Raw genomic sequence first — 12804 nt, forward strand, 5'->3', positions numbered from 1 at the left:
CCCCAAAACTGGTCCCTTCACCACAGGTAATCTGAGAAGCACTGATCTAGACAACCCTCAAATTCAAATGATCAGCCCTAGAATGATCAGCAATAATTTGAACTTTGTACATGGATAACAAGGTGCATATTATATATATTTTGCAAAAGATTATATATATTTGCTATTTTTTCCCCCCGTTTAGGATGGTCAGGAGGAATAACACGGTTTTCCTCACTATTTCTTTCTTTTGCTTTGCAGAAAGATGTCTCCAGTCAGTTATTTTTATAAGGGATAATTACAGTCTAGCTAAGGAAAAACTTGTTCTTAAAAAATATCCAATATTTTTAGTTAAAAGTGTAAAATTGTTTCAGTTTGGCTTTTTAGGGGTTACCAAAAAGATTTGTTTAACTTTTGGATCCGTTACTCTAGCCGTGTTGTCCTTTTACTTATTTTATTTCTTAAGTGATCTCATTCAACATTCTGGAATAACCATGGGACAGCCAGCATTTATTGTCTGTTCCATACTGCATCGGAGCTACTCAGAAAGCTGTTAACAAAATGAAATCAGTGTTAATCTTTATTTATGTAGTAACAGATACCAAGGACTAGATCTTATATTGGTAACACATTCAGAATTATAACTTTGCATGAAACACCATTACATATGGGAAAACATCACTAATTTGGGTAAGCAAAAAAAAACCCCATTGCTGAATTACTGCAAAAGTAAACTATAAAATACGAATTGTTTTTGTCAAAGATATAAATGGAGCATTTCATTTATTCAGTGATTTTTTTCTACCAGATCCTGGCTAGGGACTGGGATAACAATGTTTTCTATATTTGTGTTGGGGAAGACAGATGTTAAGCTATTATTTGTAGGTGTAACAAAAAAGAAAGAGGAAAAGTATTGAGTTGTATGGGCATGCATACCAAGAGGATTTATTAGGCTAGACAATTAGGAAAAGGTAGATATGAGAGAAAATATATCTAGTAAGTAGGAGAAAAATATTATCCTCCCTGGTAGTAAAAGAACTAATCAGAACACTGAAATGCCATTTTTATATGAAATTAGAAAGTTTTAAAATAAGTATTTTCTGTGGAATTTGTATTTGAGAATTACTACCAGCATTTTAAATTTGTACAACTCTCTTAAAAAGTAATTTTTAACTGTTTAACATAGTCCTACTAGGAATTTATCTTAAAGGAGTAATGTAAAACGTGAAAGGTTGTATGCATGAAGATATTTATTATAGAATTATTTATAAATGGTCAAAATTAAAAGTTGTTTATCCGAAAAATAGGGGAATAGTTAAATGATGGAAGATCTACAGATGGAGCATTATTCATCCATTTAAAAATAATAGTGAAGAATAAGCAACAGCATGGAAAAATGAATGATGCACTAAGTGGAATAAAAGCAATTTTTATTATCAAAACATTATAAAATGATAAAAATCCTTTTATCCTGTATAAAAGACTAAAGAAAATATATCAATCTGTTAATGGTGTGGGATTTTTAGTGATTTTTACACCCCGCCCCCCCCTTCTTGCTACTAGAATTGTCTACATTGTATCTGGTCTTATAAGTTCCTTGGTAAAATACAGATTTGACCATGTCATTCCTTTGCTTATGGTTGTCCCCCAATACACATACATTCACTGTCAGGTAAACTCAAAGTTGATTAGCTTGGCACTTGAGACCTGTTACACCTTTTTTCCCAAGCTCCTATTTTGCCTTTCCCATTCTCTACCTGATTACCTCATGTAAGTCTATTCCTCCTTCAAGGCCACACTCAAATATCATACCTTCTTGAAGTCTTTCCTCCCACCCTTTTTTCTTACAAATTAATGTCTTTTGTCTACTTTTTAGGTCCTCTTTTTGTCTACCTTTTAGGTCCTCCCAGTATAGTCCTTACAACATTGTATTATAATAGATTTTTTTTCCCCCAATGCAGAAACTATAGAAAGTATCTCTAGTTGATTGTTTGGCACATACTAGACAGTCAATGAATAGAAATTGGTTAACTGTTAATGCTTTTAATTTCTTACAGGGGCATTTATGCAATGAGCCTTTGGATATGTACAGTTATTTACACAGCCAAGGGATTGGCATTTCACTTGCTCAGTTCTATATTTCATGGGCTGAAGAATATGAAGCTAGAGAAAACTTTAAGAAAGCAGATACAATATTTCAGGATGGGATTCAGCAGAAGGCTGAGCCACTGGAAAAACTGAAGTCCCAGCACCGGTAAGCTGCTTCTCTGGAGCTTGTCCTAACTCTTTAAAACTCCCTATAAATGGTTGTTTTTGTATCTGAATAAAGTGCTCTCTGTGGATTGGCAAGTTTAATAGTTACTATTCAATTTTTTAAAAGGCATATTTAAATTTTTGTATTTAACATACAGTAAAATTCATTCTGTGGTGTACAGTTTTATAAGTTTTCACAAATGAAAAGAGACATGTAACCATTACCATAATCATGATATGGAATAGTTCCATCACTCCATTGAATTCTCTCATGCTGTCCCTTTGTGGTCAACGCCTACTTTCACTCCAACCCCTGGCAACCACTGATCTATTCTCCAGCCCTATAGTTGTTTTGCCTTTTCCATAATGTCATATAAATGAAATCATACAATATATAGCCTTTTGAGTCTGGCCTCTTTCATTTAGCATAATGCATCTGAGGTGTAAGAGTTCTTTATATATTCTGAATACAAGTCTTTTGTTAGATCAGTGATTTGTACATCTTTTCTCCCAGTCTGGTCTATTCTTTCTCTTAACAGTGTTTTATATAGTTTTTGTTTGTTTGTTTGTTTGTTTGTTTGTGTAAGCTGAGCCATCCTGCCACCTGTTGGCTGCTCAGCGGCTGCTCAGCTCAGGCCAGGAATCAAACCGCTGTTGCTCAGAGGTCAAACTCTTGAGCGAGCTCTTAACTAACTGAGCCACTCCGCCGGCCCTATAGTTTTTAATTTTGAAGAAGTCTGGCTTGTCAATTATTATATTTCTTATGGATCGTGCTTTTGATATGAGAATTTTGTCTAGCCAGAGGTCACAAAGATTTTCTCCTATGTTTTCATCTTGAAGTTTTATAGCTTTACTTTTTACATTTAGATCTGTGATCCATTTTGAGTTAATCTCTGTAGAAGGTATGGGTCAAGGACAAGGTTCTTTTTTTCTCTTTTGCAAATAAACCTCCATTTGTTCCTATGCCACTATTGAAAAGACTTTCTCCGTTAAATTGCCTTTGTACCTTTGTCAAAAATTAGTTTCAGTTTGATCATATTTGTGTAGATTTATTTCTGTTACTTGATTTTATTTATTTATTTATTTTTAAGATTTTATTGGGGAATTGAGGGAGGGGAACAACGTTGTGGAATCAGGGAAGGGGAACAGACAGGTAGACAAATTGCTGTTTTGTTCTTCAGCCTAGTTGTGGAGGACGTTGCTTCACTGGCCCATGTTGGCACCATCATTGCGCTCTTCCCGGGTGAGGCAATCAGTCACCCGTCATTGGTTGGCCACTCATGGCAGCTCTCTCTGGCTGCCGGTTGCTCACGCTGGCTTGCCAGCCACTCACATAGCTCACAGCAGTCCACTGCAGCCCCGCTCCAGGTCGAGCTATTGTTCATCATCTTAGCTGTAGAGGGCGCATCGTCACTGGCCCTCAAATGTGGGATCCAAACCTTGACCCTGCTGCTCAGAGCCGGTGCTCCCAAGCGAGCTCTTAACCAACTGAGCCACTTGGCCGGCCCTCGATTTTATTTTATTGATCCATTTATATGTCTATTTATTAGTATATACCACACTGCCTAAATCACTGTAGCTTTATAGTAAGTCTGGAAATCGGTTAATATGAGTTCTCTAACTTTGTTCTTCTTTTTAGCTCTTGTTTACCTTTTTAGTTCCTTTGTATAAATTTTAGAATCAGCTTTTTGGGATTTTGATTACTATTGTGCATGAACACGGTATATTTCTCCATTTATTTAGATCTTTGATTTGTTTGAGTGAACTTTGGTAGTTTATGGTCTTCAAGGACCATTCCATCTAAATTGATGAGTTTATGGGCAAAGAATTGTTCATAGTATTCCTTTATTATCCTTTTAGTGTCGTACGTTATGTAATGATCTCCCTTCTTTCATTCCTGATATTGGTAATTTGTGTCTTCTTTTTTTTTTTCCTCAGTGATTCTGACTAGAAGTTTATTGATTTTTATTGATCTTTTAGAGAACCAGCTTTTGGATTGATTTTTCTTATTGATTTTCTGTTCTTAATTTTAAGTTTTTGCTCTTTATTATTTCCATCTTTTTGCTTGCTTTGGATTTAACTTGTTCTTCTTTTTCTAGTTCAAGGTGACAGCTTAGATCACTGATTCTAGACCTTTCCTTTCTATTATGAAAATTTTCCTTCTAAGCACTGCTTTAGCTGTATCTCAAAAGTTTTGAATGGGACATGGAGTATAGTGTGGGAGTGGAGTGAAGGGATTTGTAGTAGATATGTATGATATTAGGGGGAAATGGGGCAGCGGATGGGGGAGGGGGGTTGTCACTTCGAGGGGTAAAAAGTATAACTATTGCACTGTGTTGTACAGCTGAAACTAATTCTAAAAAATGTGTATTTCATAATAAAAAATAATTTAATAAAAAAAGAGAAAAAAATAGTTTTGATATAATACTGTATTATTATTTTTCATTTAGTTAAAAATATTTTCTAATTTCCCCATGTCTACCTTTGGACCCATAGGTTAATTAGAAGTGTGTTATTTAATTAGGAAATGTTTGGAGATTTTTCAGATATCTCCATTACTGATTTCTAATTTAATTCCTTATGGTCAGAGAACATAATTTGTAAACTTTCAAATCTTTTAAACTAATTAAATTTCGTTTTATGGCCCATAATGTGATCTATAATGGTGAATATGCCATGTACACTTGAGAAATATGTGTAGTCTGCTGTTTTGGAGTGGAATGTTCCAAAAATGCCATTCAGGTCAAGTTGATTGGTAGTGTATTTTTCTGTATCGTTGCTGATACTCTACTTCTTCTGTCAATTACTAAGAGAGGAATTTTAAAGCCTCTTTTATTGTGAATTTGCCTACTTCTTCTTTCATTCCATCAGCTTTGCTTCAAATATTTTGAAGTTCTATTGTTAGATACATACACATTTAGAATTGATCCTTTTATCAATGTCCATCTGTATCTTTGGTCATACTTGATCTAAAGTAGACTTGGTGTGATACTAATATAGCCACTTCAGCTTTCTTTTGTTTGCATGATATATCTTTTTCCTTTCTTTACTTTTTTAAAAAAAATAGCTTTAGAGTCGTGCAAGCATCACCACAATCTAATTTTAGACATTTTTAACACCCCGAAATGAACCCTGTACTCATTAGAAATCACTCCCCATTCCTACTCACCCCAGCTCCAGGAAACCACTAACCTGCTTTTTTGTCTCTGGATTTGCCTATTCATTTGACATAAATGGAATCCTACAGTATGTGGTGTTTTGTGACTGACTTCTTTTACTTAGTATAATGTTTTCAAGGTTCATCATAGAAAAACATAATTGTGGCATGTATCAGTATTTCATTCCTTTTTATTGCTGAATAATATGCCATTGTTTGGATACCACATTTTGTTTATCCATCAGCTAATGCATTTAGGTTGTTTCCATTTTTTTGGCTATTATGAAATAATACTGCTCTGAACATTCATGTTACAAGTTTTTATGTGAAATTTTCTTTCACTTTTAACCTATGTCTTTATATTTAAAGTGGGTTTCTTATACACAGAAAATAATTGGGTCTTGGTTTTTTTTTTTCAACTCTTACAATATCTGTTTTTATGTGGTATGTTTAGACCATTTAATATAATGACTGATTATATTGAATTTAGGTCTACTATTTTATTATTTGTTTTCAGTTTGTTCTCTGTCTTTTGTTCTTCTATTGCCCCTTTCCTGTCTTCTTTTGAACTGTTTAAATATTTTCTAGTATTTAATTTAATTTTATTGGTTTTTCTATCATTTTTTTCATGGTTGCGCTAAGGCATATACACAACCTTTTACAATCTACTTAGAGTTAGTATTTTATCACTTCAAGTAAAATATAGAAGTTTTATAACCATATAGGTTCCTTTATCTTTTTTGGTATACTTGTCGTATGTATTACATATGCATACACTAAAACCCCCACCAGACAATATTATAATTTTTGCTTTCAACACCCACACATAGCTTTTAAAAACTTAGGAGAAAAATAATCTTTTGTATTTACCATTTTTGTTCTTTCTTCATTTCCTAAAGTTCCAAGTTCTCCTCTAGTAACATTTCTCTTCAGGAAGAAGAGGGTTTTTTTTTTTTTTTTTAGGTATTCATTTATAGTGAGTCTATAAATTGCCAATAAATTCTCTTAATTTTTCATTATCTGAGAATGTCTTCATTTCATCTTAATTCCTGAAGGATATTTTTACTATATGTAGAATTCTGGGTCAACAGTTCTTTTCTTTCAGCACTTGAACAATGTTTTTCCAGCGTTTTCCTGTGGGAGCCACCGGCTTGAGAGATGCGTGGCTGCCTCTCCCCGCCATGGTGTATGCTCATCTACTGATAATCGGCACACTCCGAAACGGGGGAATCTGGCAAAAATGTCACTTTGCCTGCTGTGTTCAAGGCTCCAATTCAACCAGATATTGTGAACTTTGTTCATACCAACTTGCGCAGAAACCATAGACAGCCCTGTGCTGTCAGTGGATTAGCAGGTTATCAAACTAGTGCTGAGGTGTGAGGTACTGGTGAGCTGCAACTCGAATTCCCAGCGTTTGAGGGAATGGGACTTATCGTTCTGGCCAGGGTGCTTTTCAATGTGTGTAATGGGGGCCGTATGTGTGCACCAATGAACACCTGACACCATTGGCACTGCAGAGTTGAACACAACGCAGAAGCGATATGCCATCTGCCCTGCCCCGGCCTTACCAGTGCTGGGCATATCTAAAGGTCATTGTAATGAGGAAGTCCCTGAACTTCCTTTGGTGGTTGAAGATAAAGTTGAAGGCTGTTTTGCTTCTCAAGAAACTTAAGGCCTGAAATGGTATCAAAAAGATCTATGCCTCTCAGCAAATGTCATTGTATCCAGTACAGGGGACCTTGTACCATTTATAATGAGGACAGTGGCATCATCAAAGCTTTCAAAATATCTGTGGAATTACTCTGTTTTATGCTCAGCAAACTGAACATTTTGAAACTTGCTCCTGGTGGGCATGTGGGCCATTTCCACATTTGGATTGAAAGTGCTTTCCGCAGTTTAGATGATCTGTATGGCACTTGGCATTAAAGCTGCCTGCCTCAAGAGTAACTACAACCTTCCCGTGCACAAGATGCTCAATACAGACCTTAGCAGAATCTTGAAAAGCCCGGAGATCCAAAGAGCCCTCCACGCACCCGCAAGAAGATGCATCACAAGAGTCCAGAAGAAGAATACACTGAAAACCTGAGAATCATCTTTAAACGCACATGCAAAGACCATGAGTTGGGAACAGCATTCTTCCCCAGGCCAAGAATCACAAGCCCCGGGTGGATAAAGCAGTGGCAGTGCTAGAAGCCAAGTCAGATGAGAAGAGGGTTCCAGGCAAGAATCCAGCGGTAAGGAAGAAAGGAAAGAAGGCTGTTGGTGTTACAAAGCAGAAGAAGCCTTTGGTGGGGGAAAGGCTGCATCAAGAAACCAGCAGCTGAGAAGCCCACAGAAAAGAAACCCACAGCCAAAGAAAAGAAGCCTGTGGCATAAACTTAAATTTGTTTATTCTGTAAAGGTCAAATCACTTTGCACAGCTAATTTTGAATAAAAATCGGGTCAAACGCAGTGATAAAGATGAAAAAAATAAAGATGTTATTCCACTGTGTTTTGAACTCTGTGGTTTCTGATAAGAGATCTGCAGTCATGAATGGTTCTTCCCCTTTATGTAACGTATTGATTTTTCTCTGGGTGTGTTCAAGATTTTTTTCTTTAACATTGGTTTTCTTCAGTTTGATTTGATGTGTCTAGGTTTGATTACCTTTGCATTTAATTCATTTGGGGCTTATTGGGCCTTTTGAATATGTAAATGTATACCTTACACAAAATTTGAGAAGTTTTCAGCCATTATTTTAGAAATACTTTTCTGTACCTATATCTCTTTCTTTTCTTATTCTGGGACTTCAGTACACATATGTTAGACCTTTTGATATTGTTCCTCAGGTCCCTGAAGTTTTCAGTTCATGTTTTTAAGATTTTTGTCTTTTTTTCTTTCTGTTCTTCAAAGTGGCCAATTTTTATTGTTTTGTCTTCAGGTTCATTTACTCTTTCCTTAGCCCTTTCCATATTGATATTGAACTCATCCAGTAAATTTTTTATTTCAGATATTGTGTTTTTCAGGTCTAAAATTTTTATTTGGTTCTTTTTATATGTTCCATATCTCTGCTAAGAACTTTCATCTTTCTATTCATTTCAAATGTTTCTACCCATATCTCATGGAGCACAATTATAATAGGTGCTTTAAAATCTCTATCTGAAAACTCTCACACCTGGGTCATCTTGATGTTGGCAACCTTTTTTTTTGAGAATTGGTTCTTTTTTGAGAATTCTCCTGGTTCTTTCTGTATCAAGTAATTTTGGATTATATCCTGGACATCATCCATCCTATACTATATTATTAGACTCTGGTTCCAGTTAGTTGATATTCTGTGGAGAATGTTGATGTTTTTGTCTTAGTAGGCAACCAATCTTTAGATGTCACAAGTTCTTTTATGGGTAGCAGTTTCAATGTCAGTTCAGTTTTCAAGAACTTTGAGTCTACCCCATGCTCAGGGGTTAGTTACTCAGGAGTTAGTCTGGGACTTGGGCAGTGGTTTATATAATATTTCAGTTCTTACAGCCTTTTCTGTGCTGCCTTGGTTCTGCCCTGTGCACGCAAGTAATAGCTCATGAGTGAGTCCAGGGTTTGTGCCAATTCATGTACAGAGTTAGGAGATCCCCTTCTTCAGCTCATCCTTTTCCGTATTTCTCCCATACTCATTGGCTGTCAGAGTCCCCTTTTCCTAGTCCTCTGGCCAGAAGGATGAGGTTTCTCCAGAAGTGTTAGCCTTCCACACTACCACTGCAAGAGTTCAAAACCATGAGAGAAAGAGAAGAAGGAAAGAAACAGGAAACAACCCTGTGTGGGTTGTTTCTTCAAGTTTGACTCTTCTCCACAGTCCACTTGCTTTTGTTTACTTTTCAGAGGCCTCAGTTGCTTTTTTGTCTTATGTCTAGAGATTCATTCTAATCAGTGAGAGAGAGGCTATATGGGCTTACTCCATCTCCACCAGCACTTGGAGTTTATTCAGGTTTTTTTTACCCTTTTGATAATACTTAAAACTTTGGCAGCAGCACAGGAAGTTTAGTCTTCAAATTTCTGCCAGCTTTGTTTGTTAAAGTAAAATGTTACATTGGATGCTACTTTATTTCATGATTCCAGAAAAATGGGGGGAGGGGGGTGCAGTGTGTGCAGAGAAAAAAGAGACACAGACAGTGATAAAATGTGTCAAGATGTTAACAATTGGTGAATGTATGCAAAGAGTATACTGGTGCTTATTTACTCTTTCAACCATTTTATAAGTTTAAAAAGCTTTATAGTAACAAGTTGATGGGAAACTGTGATCTTAATAAACTCTGTAATCTTAGTCACCCTGATCTGATACTCAGATCAGCTTAATCTTGATCTTCAGAGTATTTTTAATTGGTCGAACTTGGACATTTAAAGGAGTTAAATCATTCTATCCAAAACTGTCTGTGATCTCAAGGTGGCTTTCTTTATTGCTGAGAGAATACTTTCTTTGGGCTGTTCCTATAGATTTCATCCCCCATTCTACCTCCCTCCCTTGTTTGTATTAACAAATTAGACATTTTGAATCTGGTGAGTAATGTTCATCTCACCAAAAGTTAATTGCCTGTTCTTTTACTTGAGACAATTCCAAGCTCGAGTGACTCGGCAAACTCTGTTGGCACTTGAAAAAGAAGAGGAGGAAGAAGTGCTTGGAGCCTCTGTACCACAACGAAGCACACTGGCTGAACTAAAAAGCAAAGGGAAAAAGATAGCAAGAGCACCAATCAGCCGTATAGGAGGTGCTCTCAAGGGTAAGTTTGTTAAATGTTATTATGGGAAATTCTTAGGCTCTGGTGGTAGGCAAATTATGTAAAGAGATAATGTATAAATACATATGTAGACACTGCCCTAGTTTTCTGAGTACTGTAATAGGTAGCAAAAAGAATGAAGTCTAAGAAGAGCCAAGATCACAGTGTGCACTAAAACCAAAACATGTCAGCAAATTTGTGTCTTAAGAAAAACCTAACATAGGAAACATCAAGAGTTTCTGAGTTTGAGTTATTAGTTGAAAGACAATATGTAATAATATAGCAAGTATCGTCAAAGTAAAGATTACATGTGCCAAAGCCTCAGAGAATGTATTAACATGGTCTTCAGTCTTTGGGGGGTCAGAAATTGGGCTCTCTTTGTACACCTAAACTTTTTAAAATTCACTATCTTTAGAGAAATTTTAGGTTTACAGCAGCGTTGAGCAGAGGGTACAGAAAACTTTTATTAACTAAATTGATAGCAGTCAGACATGTAGACCAGGACTTTTTTTTTTTTTTTAAAGATTTTTATTGGGGAATTGCGGGGATGGGAACAGTGCTGGGGAATTGGGGGAAGGGGAACAGACAAGTTGCTGTCGTTTTGTTCTTTAGTCTAGTTATGGAGGACGTTGCTTCACTGGCCCAAGTTGGCACCATCATTGCGCTCTTCCCGGGCAAGGCAGATCAGTCACTGGCTTCTGGACGTCCACTCACTGCGGCTACTGGCCGCTCACGCTGGCTGCTGGCCACACACGGTAGCCCTTGGCAGCCCACTGCAGCAGGGGCTGCAGCCCATGCTGTCGCTGGCGACTCAAGGCAGCCCAGCTCCAGGTCGAGCTGTTGTTTACCATCTTAGCTGTAGAGGGCAGTGTCACTGGCCCTCATGTGGGATCTGAACCGGGGCCCTTCTGCTCAGAGCTGGCGTCCCAATGTGCTTTTAACCAATGTGCCACTCGGCTGGCCCAGAATATTTTTTTTTAAATCCCTTATCCCTTTTTTGGTATCAACTTATCAATATTTAGAATGTTTCTTGGAGAGCCTAGAATTAGAGTGTAGGGAGTCTATGGCCCGAAAGAACATTTCATTCATGTCATGATGAACCTTGATTGTAATAAACAGCCCCACAACAGAGACTAATAAATAGGCTAATTTTAGATCCAGTACATGTCAAACTGATTTCTGTTGATAAAAAAATTTAAACTGAAAAATGAAGATTTGGATTAGGTTAGTCTATAATATAACTGGGCAATGTTAGAATGATAACTGAAGGAAATGTAGAATTTGGAGGTTTTTATATCTGAATAAAGTATTGGAGATAGGGAAAGGAGGAAAAGTATAAGTAACAAATAATGGATTAAAAAATTACTAATTTGATCCATTAAGGTTTTTTTAATTGTTATTTTAAAAAATCTCTTTGATTCTATGACAGTAGAAATAATCTCCTTGATTTGGGGATGAGTTAGGTATATAACTCATCTGGCACTTAAGTTAATTTAAAATTTTAACATGAAGTTTTAATATTTTTCTCCTAGCTTCAAACCAGGACAGAGGACTCCAAAACCCATTTCCTCAACCCATGCAAAGTAATTCTAGAATTACTGTTTTTGATGAAAATGCTGATGAGGCTTCTACAGCAGAGCTGTCTAAGCCTGTAGTCCAGCCATGGATTGCACCCCCTGTGGCCAGTGCCAAAGAAAATGAGCTGCAAGCAGGCCCTTGGAACACAGGCAGGCCTTTGGAGCACGGGGTAAGGACTCCTAGATCCAGTGTTATTTGCCGACATAACAAAAGCTTCAGATTTAGAGTAGAGGGGTATTTTTAGCATCTCTTTTAAATCCTCTTGAATAGTTAATTAGGAATGGTCTGCATATATTGTCAGAATGTAAAACTTGGGTAATTGTGGTTTTCTTCTTCATTGCCAGCCTCGTGGCAGTACAGCTTCTGTTACAGCTGTACCCTCTATACTCCCCAGCTTTACTCCATATGTGGAAGAGACTGCACAACAGCCAGTTATGTGAGTTTGATTTCCAGATATTTTGAGGTGGGAATTATTATTAAGAATGGGCAGGGGATCCTATGCCAGTTCCCAAGGGCATTTTCTACTCTGTAGGGATGACAATAACTAAAATTTTGTGTTTTCCTTATGTCCGTATTCCTTTGAGTATGTCAGGGCTAAAAGACCATTTGGTGGTATTCTTACTGAGGAATAAACTTAATAGGTTTACATTGCTGTAGTCAGAGATAATCACTGTGATTTAAGTGAAATGTTCTACCTCCGTTATTGACATAATTAGAAATTACAATAGTTTTTCCTCTGATACTTTTTCCTTCTAGATGTCTTTTTATTCCTAGTCCTTAGCATTTCTGTTTATAAGAAGAAATATGATAGGCGACGATTAGATAATCAGGCAGTCTGAGATTTAGTCTAATACATAACATTGTGGAGTTCTCATGCTAGATAGTATTGTGTCCCAGTGCACGTTTCCTCATGACTAATCTATAACCCTCCTCTATGTGCTAGGTAGTATAGGAATGTAAAAATAGATAAGATTTAGAGCAAAAATTCTGCCTGATAAGAGCTCAACACAAGGGAGGCTATTCTTAAGAAAATCATGAGCCTTTACAAAGGACTACCTGAAGAAATTGATAGCACACATTTATGGGTGTTTAATTTT

General features: G+C 36.7%; 1 protein-coding gene across 1 annotated transcript in view; it reads left to right on the forward strand.

Annotated features, from left to right (window-relative positions):
* The window catches only part of BUB1B (BUB1 mitotic checkpoint serine/threonine kinase B), a 63899-nt gene that overhangs the window by 16985 nt on the left and 34110 nt on the right, over positions 1–12804 (forward strand). The window contains exons 5-8 of the mRNA XM_019644853.1: positions 2037–2233; positions 9963–10132; positions 11662–11876; positions 12052–12143. Coding sequence (XP_019500398.1) covers positions 2037–2233; positions 9963–10132; positions 11662–11876; positions 12052–12143 — 674 coding nt within the window. The remainder of the gene's footprint in view (positions 1–2036; positions 2234–9962; positions 10133–11661; positions 11877–12051; positions 12144–12804) is intronic.

Source organism: Hipposideros armiger, unplaced genomic scaffold (assembly GCF_001890085.2).
Source record: "Hipposideros armiger isolate ML-2016 unplaced genomic scaffold, ASM189008v1 scaffold_92, whole genome shotgun sequence".
Classification (NCBI taxonomy): Eukaryota; Metazoa; Chordata; class Mammalia; order Chiroptera; family Hipposideridae; genus Hipposideros; species Hipposideros armiger.